Below are 20,882 nucleotides of genomic sequence, written 5' to 3' on the forward strand. Positions count from 1 at the left end.
ACCTAAGGAGCCTCCTTCAGTGGTAGGTTGTTGTGTGACTGCGGAGCCAAGCAAGACTTCCAGACTGTTGCAAGATCCAGGAAAGCATGAGCTCAGATCACTGAGTCAGGCAGTAGCTTTGGCTTCTCCCAGGTTGTTCCAGGAGACGACGATGATGTGGGAGTGTGACTGTATACTTGTGCTTGCAGGGCACCCCTTTATTCTGGCCTTTACAGGGAGCAGGCGCATACTCGTGCCTTGGGAGTCTCCTTTTTAAAGGCCTTTCCTTAATATGTTTTTAAATGTTGGTATTGCCTGAAGGACAAAAGTGAACTGGGTTGTGTGGTGATAAACTCAGTACATGGTTGTGTAGGGTTCCTGCCCCAGGCTGCTTGTAGGTTGTGTTAGAAGGGAGTCGTGTTGAGCGTAGGAAAAAGGATGTAACTTAAGTAGTGTGATGATCTGTTAATTTTGTGTTCAGTTTTTTGCCTGAAGTTTTGAAATGTGTATTCTCACTTAAGCTAATGGTTCAGCTAGGTGGGAAGAAAGAACACATGTGAGCAGAAATAAGGATGAGAATGTGTAGAGCACGCGAAAGGAGGTAGAGATGGAGACTGAGGAACAAGCAGGCAGGAGATGAGTGGGTCAGCTAAAGGTTTTTGAGTGATGAGGGGAAAGAAAAAAGAAAAGGAAAAATCATCTGCGTTGCTGGTCTGTATGAAACGCTTCGCAAAACCAGTTCTTAAAGCAACCATAATGTTCTGTTCCTGCTTAGGTTGTCTGATGAGAATTCAGGTAAAAAAGGCCGAGAAGGCAAATGTTTCTCTCTTCCTGGGATGGTAGAAAGCGAGGAGTTAGTTTTAGAAAAATGCGTATTTTGACACGATCGTGAACTGAAGAAGCTACTACCTCTACAATGCCTCTTCTTTCTAAGTGTTCAGGTGCAGTGAACCTGCTGGGGAAATTTCTGAAAGGTAAAAATAACTCAGGAAAAGTGGTTATTTTTAACCTGGGTTGTTCTTCAGTCCTACTGATGGCACAGCCACACAGACAGGTGTACTGGCATAACTTGGAAGGGAGGCTTCTTTCCTGGGCATCTCTGCTGGAGAATGTGCTCATGAAGCTATGAAGTGGTGATGCTGTGTGCAATGGGAAGGGTTGTTTTTTAATCACTGCAGAACTGGAAAGAACAGTAATGCTAGAACAAGACCTTAAGGACTCTGGACAGTCCTTTGCTTTCCCCTCTCTAGCTGCAGGTGGTGTTCTGGGGACCAAGGCCCTTCAGGCTCCTATGTGTTCTGCAAGCAAGTGTGAATAAAGTCATGTAGGTGATTCCTGGTTGAGTGTTCTGCTGGTCTGGGTCATTATGTGGGTATTCCTGCAGTGAGGGCTACTATTGATGAAATTCATTATATCTGATCTGTAACTAGCAGAAATGTTGTGTGGGACAGCATCATGTGCACAGCACCAAGTGATGAAAGTTCAATATATTTGTTGGTGTTTATTTGGAGGCTTTTAAACCTTGAAATGTGGATAGATGTGACTAATGGCTTACCAGCACGCTTCCCCCCTGCCCCGGTGGTTGTTTTAAGCAGGAAAGGTTGTTTGAACTGAGTATCTTGGCGATCAAATAGTCTATTTCTTAAAACAGCATTTGGTGATGTTCTGTGGATTGATGCGGTATTGCCCCTGGAACTCATTGCCCTTTTGTTTCATTGGAGCAAGTGATTCATACAGTGGTGGTGCGAACTGGCCAGGGGAGCTGGGACAATTTTGAAGAACGTGTTTTGCAAGTTTTTTTCAAGTAGACCAGCTGGCCCCAGTGAGAGGCTGCGTATCAGGCTGAAAACAAGCTTATTGGGAATGGAGGGGGAATTCCTGCAGCTGGTGCTGATGTTGAATGCTTTGTCTGGTGAAACTGCAACTTTGAATGTTCTGCATGAAATGAAGAAGGCAGAGTTTTAATCAGTGTCTTACGATGCATGTAGTAAGTGCTTATGAAGCAGATAAAGGCTGAATTGGCTGGTACCATCACGTTCTTACAGTTTTGTTGAGTCTGATGTTCTGCAAGGATGTCATACATTATTTGGTATCCTTAAATATGTGCTGAAGCTATGGCTTTTTGTTTTTTTAGTGACTTTCCCAGTCTTTTAGTGTAAATATTTTTATGTTGATTGCAGATGAATATGTAAACAAAGAACAAGTAGTGTGGTTGTTTTCTTCTCTAGTCTAAGCCTTTGGAATGCTAACAGATATGCCATGGAGCGCTTGGAGTGGCACTATTGGTAATGCAGATCTAGTCATTACAAAATGTCTTTTGTGTTCTATAACATCAAAAGGAAACGGTAGATACATATAAAAGTAGATAATTTCTTCGCTGTGGTTCCTGATACCACATTGATCACTGTCTGTATCACTGCCACTTAGTACTACCTACATGTCACGTCCTTTGCTTGCCTCTGCATAATCTCTTTCTTGTTTTTCTGCATGCTCCTGAGAAGCTAGGGAGGGTTCAGAGGGGTGTGGATCGACAGGCAGCCTGTCTGGAAGGAAAAGCATTGAAGGAGGGAGGTGTCAATAAATAATTGGATATAGCTTCTTCCTCTGTAGCAGAGCTCCTTTATGAGCAGCTCACTTTAAAGCTTGTTTCCACATAGAGGAATAGTTATTCTGCTTCAGTTTAAATAACAGTTGTCATGGGATAAACCTCATTTTTTTGTGTCTGCCAGACCACATGAAGAAGTTATGATGAGAGAGCCTTACATTCCACTGTCTGCTACTTTGCAGCCTACAGCAGGTTAGCTGGATGCTACTGGTTTGCAAGGTCAGGGTGCGAGTTGTGGCAGCCCAAGCTCCTGCATTTTAAGGCTCCAGCCTCTGCTCTTCTCCCTTTTGTGGCTGTGTTACTGAGTTAATTCAGGAAACTGAACCAGCTTACGGCTCATGCAAGCACTGCTGCTGCCGCATGGGGGGTGCTGGAAATTCAGGGGGAACAGAACAGCCCCTCTGCAGACTGGCTGCAACTTTCAGGGGTCACTACCCTGCCACACATGTAGTGTGGGGTAGCTGCTCATGCAACAGCAGTTACTGGAATATAGGGTGCTGAGATATTAATTACAAGGTGAAAGTATTTCCTGGTAACTTGTTTGTGGAATTAAGGCTGTAGCTGCTGGGCTGCTTGAACAGGTTTTGCAGTGAAATGAGATGTTTCTGAGAATGAGAATGACCAGAGGATTTGCATAGGGCACCTGAGTGAACTCATTTTAGGATGGCTTTACCTTGTTGCATGTTTCACGGTTGAGTTGCATGCTACTTTTTGATGTACTGAGAATGTCCCTTCTTGTTTTCATCTTGCCTGTTCAATATCTCATCCAGAGGGCAGATCTCAATCCATTTTCCCAGAGTTGTGATGAAGAAAGGACAGCAAGTCTGGTAAAAGGGAAAGAAGAGTAAAGGAATTGAAAGCTTTTTATTACCAACCCTTCTCCCCCCCCAGCTTTCTGTCAACAGGGCATTCTTTTCATCTTATTGCTTCATCTCCTGCTTTTGTTGATTGTCTCCTTCCTGCCCATCACTGCAGCTTTGCTCTTTGCCCCATCGGTGCTTCCACTTGTTATTCTCACACATTGGTCAAACCTCTATGCATTTAGGCTTTTTTTTTCTTTAATCTTCCACTTTATGTTTAGAACATTCTTTTGCGAGGCAGGCTCAAACCCATTGTTCTCCAAACATGGATTACATTAATCCTGTGGTTCAGCTTTCCTAAAATGAACAGGCGCTGCTATTTTGTCAAAATAATACATCAGGTGGTAAAACAATGACTTGCATAGCAGTTCTTTGATTTCTGTGAAGAATATTTGTGTTGCCTTTTAGAAATCAGTTGTCTTTTTTCTCTCCATAATTTGAAGACATTTTAAAGAATGGCACTTTTAAGTAATACATGTTGTGTTTGGTTTTTTGTTTGTTTTAATCTACAAATGAGAGAGGAGTAAAAAGCTGTTTTACAAATCTTCCTAACTACATAAAGCATTTTCTGATGTGCTCAATTAATATCCAGCCTTGTTTTTTTCCTCTTTTTTTCAGTGACGAAGCTATGAGGAAGGCTGGTGTTGCCCATAATAAATCCAGCAAAGATATGGAGAGTCACGTGTTTATGAAGGCCAAAACAAGGGTAAAGCATCTCTGTCTGTTTCCAGGGGTTACTGAGGTGTCGAAAGAAGTTTGGAACCATGCACAGAAATAGCAAACCCAATGCACTTAGTTAACTGTCTCTGCTTAGAGTGCAGTTCAATTTATGTGTGCTTCTCTTAGCCTGAGGGGAAGTGAGGTGTTCTGCATGCAATAGATGCATCAAACTGAACTTCAGTCCAAGACAGCTTTGCTGATGCTGCAGCATTTAATGCATATATGGGACGACACTTAAGTCTTATCTGAAGACTTGAGTGTAGTGGATTGCATAGAATTTCGTTGATGTTTGCGGTAGGACGAAGGGAAGTGCTGTTGTCTCTGTGAAAGTCTGGTCATCAGGTGCAATTCTAGACTATCCCAGTGTAAACTTCTTTCCTGCCATTCCAGCCCTGGGCAGTTTCTCTTGCACGTTATGTAACACACTAATACGATGCTGCAAAGAACATTTGTCTTTTAACTTCTGACACTTCTATCGTATGTTAGTCTTCAAAGTTTTTAACGTATTTGTAATGCTAACTTATCTTAGAAAAAAGTTCTTGTAGTATGAATGTGCCATAGTTCAAGCACTGCAGTAAGTCAATGTAGCAAGTAAGCAATTTTAAATCCTTAAGAAAAAATCCTTAAGAAAAAGGAATTTGAGTGGATAAGAGGTGGAAAATGGGTGTATTGGTCTGTAATTATGTTCACATATCATGATCCTATTAGTGTGACTGTCACAAAGGTTCTTTCCAGTTAATTTTGTGGTTTCTTGACCTTCTTGTACCATCAGCCAGAATGTCCTGTTAGTAAAAATGGTCACACTTAGTTAATGAACAGACTGTTCCTTGTAAGTGAACTGCTCTGAAAGACCGAGAGACATTGTAAAGTAAAATCTGTTGTGTTGAGGAAGAATATTGAAGGACCAGAAGGTCATAGCTGCTGGTTTTATTTCCTGTGGTAAAGTACTTATTTTTCACCTTTAGGAGGAATATCTTTCCCTTGTGGCCAGACTTATTATCCATTTTCGAGATATTCGTAAGTAGTTGTTTGGTGGGGGGTTCTTTTGTTTGTTTTGGTTTGTTTGTTTGCTTGTTTTTTTATGTAGCATTCTTGTTACCAAATTGGCTTAGGTTAAAGTATTTTGTTTGAAATACAGTAGACAGTGATTTATTTAAATTATTACATGAATATATTTATTGTAGAGAGTATATCAAAGGTAATTAATTGGTCTTTCTTTGCAGACAACAAGAAATCTCAAGCCTCAGTCAGTGGTAAGAGCTCCCTTTTCCCTTTTCCCTTTTCCCTTTTCCCTTTTCCCTTTTCCCTTTTCCCTTTTCCCTTTTCCCTTTTCCCTTTTCCCTTTTCCCTTTTCCCTTTTCCCTTTTCCCTTTTCCCTTTTCCCTTTTCCCTTTTCCCTTTTCCCTTTTCCCTTTTCCCTTTTCCCTTTTCCCTTTTCCCTTTTCCCTTTTCCCTTTTCCCTTTTCCCTTTTCCCTTTTCCCTTTTCCCTTTTCCCTTTCCCTCTCTTTTTTTATTCCCTCCCCCCTCATTTCTAAACAGAAAAGCTTAGAAATCAGGGCTGTGGGGTACTAGGAATATGAAGGCTGTGGATTCCCTAGCTGGAATATTAAGGTAGTCTTGGAGTTGTTCAGTGATGAGAGCGACAGACTTGGGCAGTGTTTTGGATGTAGCACAGGAGACTTGTTTGTACTTTTGTTAGCTCACAACACTTAGATTCTTGAAAGAACAAGAGTGACTGAAAATAATCTGCTGAGCGGCCCAATTTTTGCCCTGGTACCAGCTTTGGGTTCCTCAGTGTGTTGCATCAGAGGCAGCGCTGTGTTTGTGCAGTGTATGCACTCCGCCTCTGGCAGAGCTCAGATCTGATCACGTCTTCTGCCTCTGTGCTAATTCTTACAGCTGTGAATGTTAGGAACATAGCATGATCATCTGTTTTTATCCCCTGTAGGTTGAATATGCAGCATCTGCAATTAACATCCACCTTAGAGAGTTGGAAATTATAAGTATTCTTAAGAAAGAGGGGATGTTGTGTTCGGTACATGATTAATATTGCTTCTGCAATAATGTGTTTTGGTCTCTTGCATGCTGTGTTTTGCCCTCTTGAATTGCCATTCCCTCTTTAACTTCACTTTTCTGTGTGCCCAGGATTCAGATTATGACAATTGTCTTGAAAGGCACTGAATTTATCCACTTAATCAATCAATGTGATGTTATGGGGGAAGCTGTATAGCAAAGTCCTTCCTCTGGTCTGAGCACTGCTTCTCTGTGTTGACCTCAGGAGGAAGAGACCAGTTGCATCCACAGTGGGACTCTCTCCTTGGGTTTTGAGGTTACAAGCTGTATATCCACACGGAGTTATGTTGGCAGCTTGGTTTGACTTGCATACCAATTCAGAGGTGGCTAATAAGTTCCTTTTCTCTAATGTATTTAGAATCTATGTGGAACTTTGCAAATCTGAAGCACTTTAAATAATCTCCACGCTATTTACAGAAGGGCAAAGATGTACCAGAAGCCTCCTGTGGTCTCACAGACAGACTAGTGAACATTAGATTCTCAGGGTGCTGGATCTAGTCATGGTCTGACGCTGACAGGTCAGAGGGTAGATGATGGAGAACAGAGGATTTTGGGAAGACAGTTGCATGGCTTGCTACGTTTTGCGTTTTGGTAACTATTTTCTTTGTAGATCCGATGAATGCCCTGCAGAATCTAACCGGGGGTCCCCCGGCGGGGGCGCCTGGAATGGGCATGGCTTCCCGAGCTCAAGGAGCACCCATGAGCGGGATGAGTGGCCTTGGTCCAATGGGGCAACAGATGAGTCTCCCGGGGCAGCAGCAGCCCCCTGGAACCTCGGGAATGGCCCCTCATGGCATGCCCGGTGTCTCTACGGCTACTCAGCAGAGTAAGTGTTTGGTTTGCTTCAGCCACTGAAATTATTACATGAGCTTTTCAGTCTTGTCCACAAGGAAAGGGGGCTGAAGAGGTTTCCTACTTGTGGCGAAATCAGCCAAGTGAGCTGCAGGAAGAATTTATTTCAAATACTGCTACCTAATGGGACAGGTGTCTTCCTTAGTATAATAAGGAACAGTTTAGCTGTTGTATGAGCAAATGCTTCTTTCATCCTACAAGTTGTCAACTTCAGAACCTTGTTTTTGTAGAGCTCACCTGTGTTTTCTGTGGGTACAGTGCTTCCTGCTTGTGTCCTCTGTGTGTATTTCGTCTTGCACGTTTTTACTCTCTTTGCCTAAGTTGCTGATTCAATATAGGCACTGAGAATTTGAGGTTGATAGTAGGAAGTGTCATTGATCCTGCTGTTAATGTGCCTCATCCATTTGAGGAAGCAGAAGTGCAGGAAGCAACGTGCTGCTTAGGAAGAGCATTAATACGCTTGACGGATTGTCTTCAATTATTATAAGTTATACTGGGTAATTGTCTCTTGCACTGTTTGGGTCTCATGTTCTAAGTACAGTCTACCTTCTTTTTAGCCCAACTTCAGCTTCAGCAGATAGCTCAGCAGCAACAGCAGCAACAGCAACAATTCCAGCAGCAGCAGGTGGCTTTGCAGCAGCAGCAGTTCCAGGCCCAGCAGTCTGCCATGCAACAGCAGTTTCAGGTCCAGCAGCAGCAGGCAGCAGCAGCTGCAGCAGCCCAGCAGCAGCAACAGCAGCAACAACAGCAGTTGCAAGCCGTGCAGCAGCAGCAGCAGCACATGCTGAAACTGCAGATGCAGCAGCAGCAAAACCAACAGCAGGTGATTACAAACAATTACAATGGCAATTGAGGTGCTCTGTGTTCAGTGACTTGTCCAAGTGAGATTTGACTTGCATGGAAGTACTGAATATCAGCACTGTTATTAAGATGTTTCCACTTGGGATAGGACTTCAGTTTAGACTTGCAAGTAATCTGTCTCCATGTATAGCCTCATGGTGTCTGTTTGTCACAAGGTGACTCTGAGAGGTGTCCCACCTCAGAGGGAGATGGAAGGTTACAGACCTCTGCAACCCTGGGGGGCTCAACAGGCCTTGCTCAGGATCACTATTTATAGGGTCACAAGATCGTTGACTTTACTCAGTGGTTTTCCACTCTGGCCACACTGAGGATGAGGTAATATTCTGGTGTTTTCCACCCTTTGTCTATGTCCAGAACTTTCCTGATTGTATAGTTCTGGAACTGTCTCACTGGGCAACGATCCAGGTAGCAGGTGAGCCACAGGTGCACCAGGCTGCTGGGAGCGACTGATCATTGCTACCTTTCCAGGCAGAAGGAGGTCTTTTCCCACACAGCAGGAGTTCTGAGAGCATGGGAGGGGTGTGCCTTAGTGCTTTGACTCACTGCACTTGCATAATGGGAATTGTCCTCCCCAATGTGCCTGACCTGCCCTGGTATTTAAGTGGCTGGAGGGGGGACATAAGCCATGGCAGTGAGTGAATAAAAAGGTTGAGCTTTCCCTTTGGGCTTAAAACCTTAGCCTGATGTATTAGGGTTTGGTTTGCTCTTGGTTTATGCTATAAAAATAAGGCTGCTATTGCATTGCTGGAAGCTTTAGCATCCTGGCCTTTCCTGCTTTTCAGATGCAGCAGCAACAGCAGCAGCAACAACTACAGCGAATTGCCCAAATGCAGCAGCTGCAGGCAGCACAGGCTATGCAGGCACAGCAGCAGCAGCAACAGCAGCAGCAGCAACAGCAACAAATACCACAACAACAGATACAGCAGCAGCCACCTCAACAAGTAATGCAACAGCAGATGCAACAGATGCAGCAGCAACAACAGCAGCAACAGCAGCAGCAACAACAACAGGTTGCTCAGGCACAACAGTCTCAGCTGCCACCACAATCCCAGCCTCAGCCCCAGCCCATGGTTTCTCAGCCACAGGCAATCTCAGGACAAATTCCTAGTCAGGTTATGCCTGTCACTCTTACACCCCAGCAATTAAAAGCAATGCAGGTAAGGGCTAGTGACCAGCTGATTGTTGGTTCATTATCATCCTCTAGAGAAATGAAAGAAATTCTTTGACTTTTGCTAATAATGGAGTAGGAAAAAACATAGCTTATTAAAAGATCTGTAGTTAGCACGGTATGAGTATGGAGGTTTTAAAGGTTTATGTCTGGGCCTTCTGGTAGAGAACAGTTCTGTATCCAAGAGTAGGACTTCTGGAAATCTGTGAAAACCATTTATGAAGCTAATATTTTTAAAATAATTTATTCTCTTGCTCTTGAATGAACAAGTAAAAAAGAAAAAGAAACAAACTCTGGGTAAAGAAAAATCACCTCCATGACGTTTGCTGTTCTGGAACATAAGCAAGTGCTTTGAAGTGTCTGGTGCATGTCACTGGAGTCAATGTTGGCTCTCTAGCATGCTGGCTTTGCTTCTGCTGCCATGTGTGGAGGTTTGGTCAAAGTTCAAGATATCATAGTTGCTGCCTTGAAGAGAATGTGGGCAAGACAATAGTTTTACTCTGAATCTCTTGCAGTGTAATCCACTTAATGGTGCAGCTTTTTGAACTGTTACATTACTGTCAGCACATATGTGCCATTAAGCAAAAGCTCAGAAATAATCCAAAGACCTGCTTTTCTTTGGGCCTTGCTGGGGAGGAGCGGAGTGTCAGCCACACTTGAGAAATTATTGACCCCACATGGATGAGCTGATAAATCCACTTTATGCTCCTACCAGCCTAAGCCAGGAGTAATTAGATGTCATGTACTCACTCTGCCAGTCATAATGAATGTATAAACATTTGAAATGCTGGGCATCGGTAGGTGCTTAATTCAGTTTGCTCAAGGAAAATCAACATGTATGTGGTTAACTACGTTTGTCAGGAAATTGAAATATCTATTCTTTTCATAGGAAGACCTGATACTGCAGGGAAGTAGTTGCAAGAAGAAATCTAATCTTGTGTGCTTAGTCTACAGGAAGACTGTTCTAAATGTTAGAAACATGGGAACTTGTTTTCATAAAGAAAGCTCAAAAACTCTAGAAAGAGCACGTATGTGAGGCTGATCTTGTCTTCACACCGTTTTTAACGAGTATAGTTGATACTAGTTGAAACAGAAGTGTCATACCCTAATCAGATACGTATATTTACTCCGTTCTCCCTTTTCGTTCTCCAGGTAAGAGCTCAGCTGGTCCAGCAGCAGCAGGCGGCAGCAGCAGTGCAAGCAGCTCAGGCCCAGGCTGCTCAGATGGGAGCGTCAGGGCAGGTAAGGGCCCAGGAGCCAGTGTCACTGTTACAGGCCTGTAGCAAGTGCACGCTAGAGATGAGCATGGAGATGGGTTTCTGGTGTCTTTCTGATGAGGGGTCTGACATTGGTCATCCCCTTTGTAAAGGGGATATGGGCTTTTATGCTGTTTCTCCTTTGCCTGGAGTCAGAGGCAGGATTTCGTTGACAACCTCCCTGTGCATGCTGTCTGTCCCAAGTAGGTGAGATTGGCCTGTAGTGGCACAGGAATGCACATCAGTAAGACGGCCCACTGTGGTCATGCTACAAATTTGACTGTTGGTACCTGGAGTGTATCACCTCTTCTTTTGTTAAACTTTCTTAGGTGACTGCTTTGTTGTGTAAACTGATTTCTGTACTGTGAATCTTTGCCTGCTATCTTTACTCACATGTGATTTACCTTCCATCTCCATGTATTGACCATAAAAAATAGTATAGACAATGAAATCTCTTTGTACTCCCCTTTCATTCCTTTCATCTTTCATTTTTCACCTGAGTGAAGTGGGCAGTAGATATAGATTGCTCTTGTTCTGGATGTGAATTGTGAAGAACAAATGGCATGTGTCTCAAGTGCAGAGTTACATTTGAAAAAAAAAAAAGTGCTGGGTGAAAGCTTATTGTCTTACAGTTTTCTTATCCTGCAATACATTTGTAGCCGCAGTCGTTGTTCCTTGATGTGTGTCTGGTATGAAGGAGACATGGGCAAAAAATTGGGAATGGCTTGAGCTGAACCTTTCATCCCATTTTCCACAAGCATATGAAATAGTCTTTCGTGGCTTACCTCTGTAGTGTTTCATATTGAGGCATTTTACAGACATGGGTAAGTAGAATTGTCACCGCTTCATAGATGAAGAGGCTGAGGCAGACAGATGAAATGGGGTTGTCTAGGATTAATGCCATACCCAGACATTCCATGTCTGTACGCACCATTTTCCCTTCAGTGCACAAGTAATATTATAGATTCACTAAGACATTTGGGCGCTTTTTACATGGACTGCAATAACTATTGGTTCTTCAACATACATCTCCCAGGCTTTTACCTGCAATAGTATCTGGTACCATCGTAACTGTGGCCAACATCCGTGTTGGTGGCCAAGTTCTGTTTCTGTATTGGTCCTTTTGTTTGTGTCAACGTAGCCAGGATGTAAAAGCTGAGCAGTGGTAAGTACAGTTGGTACAGTACTGGCAGCAACACAGAATTCTCTTTCTACAGTTGAAATGTGAATTAAACCTGCTGTTTCTTTCTTGAATAATTTCCAGGTGGGAGCTGCAGGGACTTAGGCTGACTGGAAGGAGTCTCTGACTTTTCTTCTTTTTACTAACTTAATGGTGCTCTTTTCAACTCCTAAGCAGATGGATTGTGCATATGTAGAGTCAACTTAATTCTTGCCCCATTTAGTAAGTTCATATGCCAGTGGCTTAACAGCACAGTGCATTTGAAAAGATTTGGGCAATGAGATGGTTGACAGCAGGTTTTGTATTGCAGCTTTATTCAGACATGTAGTAAACTCAGGGATTGCTCATCTGTCATGGATGGAGTTCGGAAAATTCCACACGCAGGCTTTACTCATTTATGTTCATGCCGTTGGAATATGAGTCTACTGAAATTCACTTAATGCTGTGAAGTCAAATAATTAAATGAGTTTCTTGTACTTGTGTAAATATTTCTGTATATAATATTGAATTTGAAGATTATGGCTGTGTACAGTATTACAATGCAGCTTCAGTGTTGAAAGGGTGCATGGATTACCTTAAATTTATAGGATGTTTCTTTTAAGAGTAGGTTTTGCTTTGTATTTAGTATGTTTTTCACTAGCACTGACATTTTTAATAGATCTACCTTGATTTCTTTATTTGATTCAGGGAGGCTTTTGTTATAAACAAACCCCTTCTTAATCTTTGCTTGTTACATTTAAACTTAGACTCTAGGGGCTTTCAAACTGGGAATTTTCGTTGATATGGCTGCTTTTTTCTTTTTCTGTAAAGTTTCTGTTCATCCTTCCTACATAAAAATAAAAGCAATCCCAGGTTTAAACATGGATCCAAGTGGGTTTTAAAGCTCTTCTCTGAAGTGGTAAAGACACTGTGCAGCTCATTGCTACACTGCTTGGGTATCTAGTCCTTGTGAGCATGTAACTCAGAGGTGAAGCTGGTAAAACAGAGTAGTGTCTTAGCGACCACCGAGTGCTGCACAAGTGCTTGCAGCACAACAAGAAAATCTGTAATCAACTGGAGTTAAGTATTAACAAAGTTTAAATCACCGTTCTGGTGCAGCTCCTTCAGGTGCTCAAAATGCAGATTGGCTCTTACTCTTTGGAAGTCAGAGCTGCCTTTTGCGGGGTGACGGTGACACAGTACTTAACATGTGCTTACCAGAAGCTGCGTGTGTATGGAATTCTGAATCTTTGGATTTTGGATGAAAGAAAATTACAGGTGCAGGATTCTAATTGTTATCTTCCACCTAATTTTTATTAAAAAATGAGGTTTGTGTTTTATAGTAGAGGGAAGCTCTCTTCCTCTGCTTGCTCTGTGTTTTTATGGGGTAAAATTCTGTAAATTGAGATAAATCAATTTCACTTGTGGAAGAGGATTTCCCTTTGGTTTAAATCTTTTTTCCAAAGTACTTGAACACTTCTGGTTGTCTTCTGGTTTTAGATCAACAAGAACAACTCCTTCATGGATATATTGCTTTGCATAACATAGTTGCAGTCTTTGGAACCTCCTTTGGAACTCAACTCCTTTGTGAAAATGTCACAGGTTGCATAAATATAAATCAGCTGGACAATGAGAAAAATAGATCACTTTTGTTAAGAGAGCGGAATTGGTGTCATGTTACATATAAACACTTTATTTCCAAAGCACACATTTCGAAAAACCAAAATATATAAAAAATCAAAACCAGAGCAGTGTGCATGTGTGTACACGTTTGACCAACCACAATACAACAAACAGCTGAAAGCCTTTGAATCAATGAGCTGGTGTTCAGTGGTTTGCCAGACACTTAGGTTGTGAATAATGCTTCTAATTTGCTTGACCTTGGAGGAAATCCTCTAAATCTTCACACTTTGGTGGTGTGGCATGAGGAACAGGACCAAGATGGGGTCACCATAACATCACTGGGATTTCACACGCTCCAGAGATCCATGTGCATTCACGAGGGTCTAAGATGGGGTGATTGTGCCTGGAAGGATATGTTTGTTTGGTTTGCCTTTTTTTTTTTTTTCCCACCCCCTAGCAATTTCCCTTTTTTGTTTGTTAGGGTTGTGTTGCTTCACCAGCTCTCATGTTGATACTGTAGCTCTTCATGGCACTTTGTAGCATCCACCTGTGCTTTGTGCCAGTGCTGGGTTGTTGTGTTTGCTAGTGGCGGCTGTTGCATGCTGTGTGTGTACATGTGCATGTGTGTGTGATGTCTGAAGTGCTCTCATTTGTTTCCTGTTTGAAATCCTGTCTCTGACCATCCCTCTTTGCCTGGATGGGAAGCGACTGCATTGCTCTGATGTTGTGAACTAACAGCTGTGCTGAACTTGACAACCATTTTCTTTACCAGTTATTGCTTTCCTTTTTCAGTCTTGCTATGTTGTATTTAATTTTATTTATTTTTAACAGTTGTAAGCACATGCATTTTCTGACTTTCTAGAGACATGTTGCTGGCTGCTTCAGTCCATTTACATAGAACGCTAAGCAAGAATGCCCCCAGCCATTTACTGAAAGGAGATTTCATTAGCTTGTAGATCAGTTAGGACCTGTGTAGGATCCTTGGCAATATGTCTGCTGGGGAAAAAAGGTATCCCAGAGGACTTACTGTGGGTCTTTGCAGTACCAAACACAAGCTCTTTTACTAATAGGTGAATCTGCCCAAGTTACCTGAATACTACCTCAAAAATATGCTGTATTTGCTGTAAAACCTCAGAATATATGCTGTAATATCAAATTTTGAGTAACATAGAGCTATACAGATATATGTGATTTAAATCAATGTTGCTTGTGCAGGCTGATGGTTCTGAAAGGCACTCTAAACACTGCAGAGTAGCATAGTCCTAATACTATTCTAAAATGCTAACCTTCATCACTGGTCCCAAATGATTGTACCTCAGTGTGTGCTCAGTTTAGACGTCTGGAGAGTCACATAGTGCATGAACAAGCTTGAGGCAGACTGTGATCTCAGGATATCTTAGCACAATTTAGTAATAGAGGAATGGTAATTTGTCAAAGTGATGGAAATTACAAGGATATATTTGACTTATTCTGTGGGTTATCAAAGGAAGAAAACAGATTTTTCAAACGCAGAAGTCCTTTTTGTTGTCTTTGGCATTGTTATACTGTCATAGGTTAGGCTGGTCTGAAGTTTTGCTCGCTGTGGAGCATTCCTACTGACAGTTGCTGTTGAACTGTCTGCCAAATTCGTTTATAATCAAGGGTGGTATGTGTAAATACTACTGAATCCTTTGAGCCCACAGTGGGGGAAAGCACATCAGAAACCTATGGCATTATATAGCTTCTTATATGGAGCATTCTTGCCAACAGTTTTGGAGTACTTATTTCCAAGAATTCTAGAAATTGAAAATGTTATGCAAAATTTAGGAAAGGCCCTTCATGCAAGTGATAGTATAATGAAGCCTTGACACGTTAATGTGAATCTACATATCATCTCCCTCAAGATAGCATCTAATAAATTCTAGGTATCTAAAAATGGATAGAAAGGGTATGAAAAGGAGTTTGATTTATAAGCTAGCGTGTTAGGTTAAGCTTTAGAGAAAAGCTCACTAACCTTCCCTTCATGCTCCCCTTCCCCTTAATTCCTGGAGGTTGCATGTGCTTCTCATCCTGCCAGTGCACTGCATTTCTTGTTTTGCGATTACTTTTGTCTGTTGTCCCTCTGTCCTCAAAGATGATCACCGCACCTATGGCCCGAGGTGGGATGCAAATAAGACCACGGTTCCCGCCTACCACCGCTGTGTCTGCTACACCGCCAAGCTCCATTCCTTTGGGCGGACAGCAAATGCCACAGGTATTTACTGAGTCAAAGCACATTGTGTCAGGAATTGTGCAAAGCATTCAATACGTGATTGTATAGTACTCGCTTTCCAGCGAGGGGAAGTTCACTTTTTCGTCAAACAGCTAACTTGCTGGTGTTACACAAGGTGTTGGGCTGTTTAGGTTTTTTTATGGATCCTTTTAAAATAATAGGTCTTCTGAGAGCGTGGAATATCAAATAAAACATTTTTAAAGTGGCATAGATCTTTATTTTAACACTTAAAATGTTTCCATGTTCATAATTGATTCAAGTCTCAAATGAGAACTTTGTGGTTTCTTTTTGGTCTTTGCCTATACTTCACGAGTGAGCATTTATGAGTGTTGCAAGTCAGTACTGCAATGTGCAATGTGCTGGCCAAGCTGTGCTGGTGGCCTTACGTATAATGGTGTTTATGCTCCGTACAGGTGCTTCTTCCATTAATAGTGAACTTGGCTCGTTTCGGTTTGAGTAGCTTCTTGGCATGGTGTCAGGGGCCAAAAAAACCGGAACTGTTCTCTTCTTTCCCGGTGGTATAAGAGGAGGTGCCAGCAGGATTCCACTTGTCCCTGCATCAGAGCAGAGCCCGTGCAGGCAGCTTGGCAGCACCTGGCCAGCTGCTGCTGGAAGATGCGTGGGGTCAGAGGCTCTGCCTGGTGCAGGTCTGCATCTCCTGAAGACCTCACAGTCATGTTTTGCAAGCAAAATGTTTCATTCTGGGGGAGCGGGAATGGGGAAAGCAAGAATGAAACAAACTGAGTTCCTACCAGTAAGTCACAAAACGAGGCACTGGTCTGCTTTGCAGCAATTTGCTGAGCCTTACGTGATTGGTGTTGGTTTAAATATGTATCATATTATGATGGCAGAGCAGTGTTCAACTCCTTTTTTCTGTTAGTCATGAACATCATGTCTCATTCCTCTAGTTGCTAATTTTTGAATCTAATAGTAAATGCAGCTTTAGTTCTTAATACTACTGCATTTTGTTGACAGGTTTAATGAAAGTTTCTTCACTGTTTGCATTTTTGTTTCCTTTGCAAGCTTGTTGTGGGGCTGCGGAATGTCTGAATCTCTGCTTCCTAGCGCTGCTGCATCAAGTTTAGTAGGCACAGCCTTTTCTTCTCAGGAAGTTGCTAAGGTAGACACAGTGACCAGAAAGATTCTTCAGACGCAGGCAAACACATCTGGTTTTGTTTCTGGTTTAAGATGGATGGTCATTTCAGTCCAGGTCATTGTTTATATGTTAACTGAAAAATAAACCCAGGCATATCTGTTGAATCAGAAGAGAATTTACTTTGAGCTTTATTTGCTCTAGCAGTTTATATTGAGACAATCATCTCCCATATGAAGTACTCGCAGTATTTGGTTTGATGAGGCCTTCTGAGAGATATTTAAGTATTAGACTTATATTTAAGATTAGAGTAATAATAAAGACACCTAGTTTAAGCATTCAGTGCCATAGGCCGATCTTTTTAGTGCTGTCATGTCTGTGGTTAGTGAGGAGCTTTGATTTCTGACACTGTAGGTTAATCATGAAGCACCAATCTTCTCAGTAGCATGCTACGAATTGAGAAACTAATGTAGAATACTGAACAACTAGAGAAGGCAGTAGAAGAAAGGAAGTTTCTTTATGAACAATGATGGCAGTGTAAATGACTCAATAGCAGGTGGCGGGATGAGTGAGTCATGGTTTAACGGTGGCAGGACACATGTTTTTAAAGCCAGTCTGACATGTTGTATACTTGACAGCTCTGGATCAGCATGAGTCTCTAGTGCTGTCTGCCAAAATACTTTGTTCAGGTTCTAGGTGAATTAGAAATTAGAAATGTTGTCATTCTCACCTCTTAATTTCATAAAATGCTTAAATAATATTGCCTGTTGGATATGTTATAACTTCTTTGTCATGAGAGCCCTTGCAATAGAAGCCTTCACAATAGGAGTAAAGGGCTGTAGCATGTCTCTGGTTATTAGTCATGTGAGAGCCTGTTATGTCCTTGACCACAGTATCAAAAGTATTATAGTCTTGGTGATAGGTAGTTCAGACTGTCTTTTCTCTTTAAAAAGAATCTTGGTATTGCACTGAAGAACCTCTTTCAACAAAAGGACCAGATGTGGTATCAATACTGTGTGGCTATTTACTTCTACCCCATGTGACACAAATGTCAGTCTGTCCATTTTTATGACAAGGAGTCTCCTGGTCTTTTGAATAGCCAGAGAATTAGAACTGACTGGTTGGTTTGTGCCTGAGTGGTCACCAAAGATGAACTACCATCAGTGGCACTTTTTGAACAACTATGAGAAGTTTCATATACCATGTTTGGATTGGCTCAAGAAACCTGCTGATCTTGAAATTTTGAAAGATTAAACTAATTTGATACTTAGCTTTTGCTTTAGCAATTAGATAACTGATATGCTAATACCATTCTCCTGTATTTCTAGTGTCAAAACCTTCAAGTTCTGTCTACAAAGTTATTACAGTCTGCAATAGTATGAACTTCAATATATTGTTGGCACAGAAATCTTCAGTAAATTGAAAATACAGGAAAAAAGTAAGACTGAGTTAATATTAAAATAAAGCAAGTGATACTGGCATGACTGGGAATATGGAAACTTGCATCTGAACTTAGTTGAAGCTCTGCGGAGTTTCTGTTTTGTCAGTCAAGCAGCATAATGGTGAATATTAAACCCACTTTGTAGCAGAGTAGGCAAGGCTGTGCTTACTGGCTTAAAGTTGAAACCGTAAGTATGGTGGTGCAGATGCTTTCTAGAGTCTTCCTTTAGACTCGAAGTCTTTCTACTGTTCCCATGACTTCCTTGTCGCAGTCTCCTTTTCCTTGCCTTTGGCTTCTGCTTATTGTACCCTCTTGCTGCTGGGAGCTCCTGAAAAACTCTCACCAGCCTTATCCTGTGGGTGCTGTTCCTTGCCTGAGACTCAGCAAGCTGGAGGTGGGCCTCATAGCGTTTATCTTCCAGCACGGTGTGCTCTGGACACCAAGAACAGCTTTGATTTAGTGGCTATTAATTGCAAATGTTTGTCATGCAAGCCTAAATATCTTTTGACAGGACTTTCAGGGCTTGGTGTCAGGATCAGGTCACAGCGGAGTTGCAGAGTGAACTACCGTTCAGTGGGCCGTAATGTCTGTCCATGAATATGCTTCTAGATCCAAAACCTCTCATCCTGCAGTGAAAAATACGTAGTTGATTTTCTCATATATGTTGAAGATGAAGGGTATACAAATGGCCAGTAACCATGGCTTAACTCTCCAGTTAAATGAGGAGCTAAATTAGTTTAATGGAGATAAAGCTCTGGAGAGAGTTTTCTTTTTTCTTTTGCGTTCATTGTTTGCTTGGTTGGGATTTTTTTTAATGTTTTAAGCCTTCTTTTTAGTGGGAGTCAGTTGAAAAGAACATTCCCTATAAGTTAAAATTTCATTACATTGTTATAATCTTAATCCATATCCTGTACACCGTGTAGAAATCTGAAGCTGAAACTGGCTTTAGATCTGTTCTGTAGAAAGACATCTGAAATTATTATGTAATAAATTCACTGCTTTCAAAGAAAAGTATGGCAGTAAGTTCAGAATTGCAAACTTCTGAGTACGTGTTTTTGAAAATTTCTCAGTTATGCTTAATATGAGACATTAGCCTTTGGTATTTTTAAATGAAACTGGCAGAGAGCAAACCTGTTGCAAGAAGCTGTTTCCCTGTGCTCCTACTTAAATGAGAAAGGGTAATGCAAAAAAGATCTAATTCATTCCAGGCTTATGTGCACAGTAGATGCTGCGTGTTCTTCTCTTTGCTTTTCTGCAATATTTGTAAATTAATGTGAAGGGCCCTTGGTGTTGAGGAAGATGCAGAATCTTAAATCTGGAAAAAAACCCCAACTTTCTCCTTTCTTCCCAAAGCACTAGGATTTAAGTTTTCAGAAGTAGTTTTATGTAACCATCTCAAGACACTTAACAGGGGCCTGATTTCCAAGAAGTGATGAACCACTCAAAAGTGGTCTTAGATTGACTCGATGAAAAATGGGTGCAGCATCCATATGGGTGAGTTCTATATTGCTTGCTGTTAAATAGAAATGTAAACCAACCAGGGAGTGCTTTTTGCAGCATTCATCCACTTCCTTCCAAACAGCGCTGAGACATTTGGTTTCTGTGGGAGGCAGACAGTGCTTTTCAACCTCAGAAATGCTTTCCCAACTGTTGAGGAGACACGTGCTGTTACAGAATTGGCCTCCAGTGAAAAACAGTAAGCACAGTCTCAGTATCTGTTGATTATGGAGAAAAGAAAGATATAATAGCTGATTGAAAACATCGTTTCAGCCTCTATTATCTTTGTAGGAGAGGCTGTGAAGGTAGTGGGGTTATTGAAGATTAAAAAAAAATGACTACATCAAGCTGCATTTGATTTTAAATTAGCTAATGGATGATAAACTAGGATCTTCATGTTTAGTAGTTTTACTTTTGCATCTAGATGGGGATTTTGGTCCCCCCCGTTTTTTTTTTTTTTTTAGTGGAGTGTGACCTCTTGCATATTCAGTACATACATGGAGGAGTAGACCAGGCAATACTTACTTTTTAATATGCTAAATATTTTGTACTCTGGAAACAGCTGGATGATTTAGGCGGATATTTAGTGAGTGAGTGAAGAACACCACCAAACTGCAGTGCCCATGAAGTGCCTGAAACTTGTGGATTTCCTGGGACCTTTGCTTAAAAGTGGTTTTGACTGAGGGAAACTGAGTTGTTAATTCATAAAGGTGCTAATCAATGATTTACAGAATGGGAGCATGGGTTGTTGTCACAATCTGTGGCCTCTGTGGTCTAATTCAATTTCTTTGTATGTATTTATTTTTAGCCTCGGCTCATAAGAACTTGGCATGTGCCTTCAATAAAGATGATCACTTAATATTTGCATTACTATCCTATGCTCCTGGCCATGATACAGGGTTTTCTTGTTTGATTTTAAGTAATCAAGTGAAAAAATGTCCATTAGAACAAATGTGAGAAGTTACTCTAATTTGAGCATTATCTGGCTCTGGCATTTTGGAGTGTACAGAATAAACTTAGTTGTTACGCAGAGTTGGTTGCTGTTCTGGAAATGTTCTTATTTGTCTTTTTGTCCTTCAGGCATCCTCATCCTTCTCCAAAGATCAGAAAGCTACTTTGTTTTTTTCTACCCAGCCATTCAGTTTGGAGTGTTTCTGTCTGCACCCAGGTTTTCAAAGCTGAACATTTAAACAAGATGATGGTGGTTTGGCTTACTCCATTTTTTTTTTCTTCCTCTTAAAGAAAACCAATTGGGAAGCTACAGCCAAGTCTGAAGACTGTAATTAAAATGTCAAAATAAGGAGGGTTTTTTATGGCTGTTAATTCTCAAGTTAGAACTGACTTTTCTTCCTGCTCTTCTTTAGTTCTAATAAAGTGTAGGTTTTTCAAATGGCACTTCTGACATTTTAATTGCAATATGATGGTTTGGGAAATGAAGAACAG

The 20,882-nt window shown here is 41.5% G+C and overlaps 1 protein-coding gene across 3 annotated transcripts in view; it reads left to right on the top strand.

Annotated features, from left to right (window-relative positions):
* MED15 (mediator complex subunit 15) overlaps nucleotides 1-20,882 on the top strand; it is a 29,265-nt gene that overhangs the window by 1,598 nt on the left and 6,785 nt on the right. For 2 of the 3 annotated variants that reach the window (XM_065851388.2, XM_065851389.2), the window contains exons 2-9: nucleotides 4,063-4,150; nucleotides 5,130-5,181; nucleotides 5,388-5,417; nucleotides 6,849-7,064; nucleotides 7,648-7,913; nucleotides 8,734-9,108; nucleotides 10,272-10,361; nucleotides 15,271-15,390. In XM_065851388.2, the coding sequence (XP_065707460.1) occupies nucleotides 4,063-4,150; nucleotides 5,130-5,181; nucleotides 5,388-5,417; nucleotides 6,849-7,064; nucleotides 7,648-7,913; nucleotides 8,734-9,108; nucleotides 10,272-10,361; nucleotides 15,271-15,390 (1,237 nt within the window). The remainder of the gene's footprint in view (nucleotides 1-4,062; nucleotides 4,151-5,129; nucleotides 5,182-5,387; nucleotides 5,418-6,848; nucleotides 7,065-7,647; nucleotides 7,914-8,733; nucleotides 9,109-10,271; nucleotides 10,362-15,270; nucleotides 15,391-20,882) is intronic. The other variant, XM_065851390.2, reaches the window with a different exon arrangement.

The sequence above is a fragment of the Patagioenas fasciata genome, chromosome 17 (genome assembly GCF_037038585.1).
Source record: "Patagioenas fasciata isolate bPatFas1 chromosome 17, bPatFas1.hap1, whole genome shotgun sequence".
NCBI classification, from domain to species: domain Eukaryota; kingdom Metazoa; phylum Chordata; class Aves; order Columbiformes; family Columbidae; genus Patagioenas; species Patagioenas fasciata.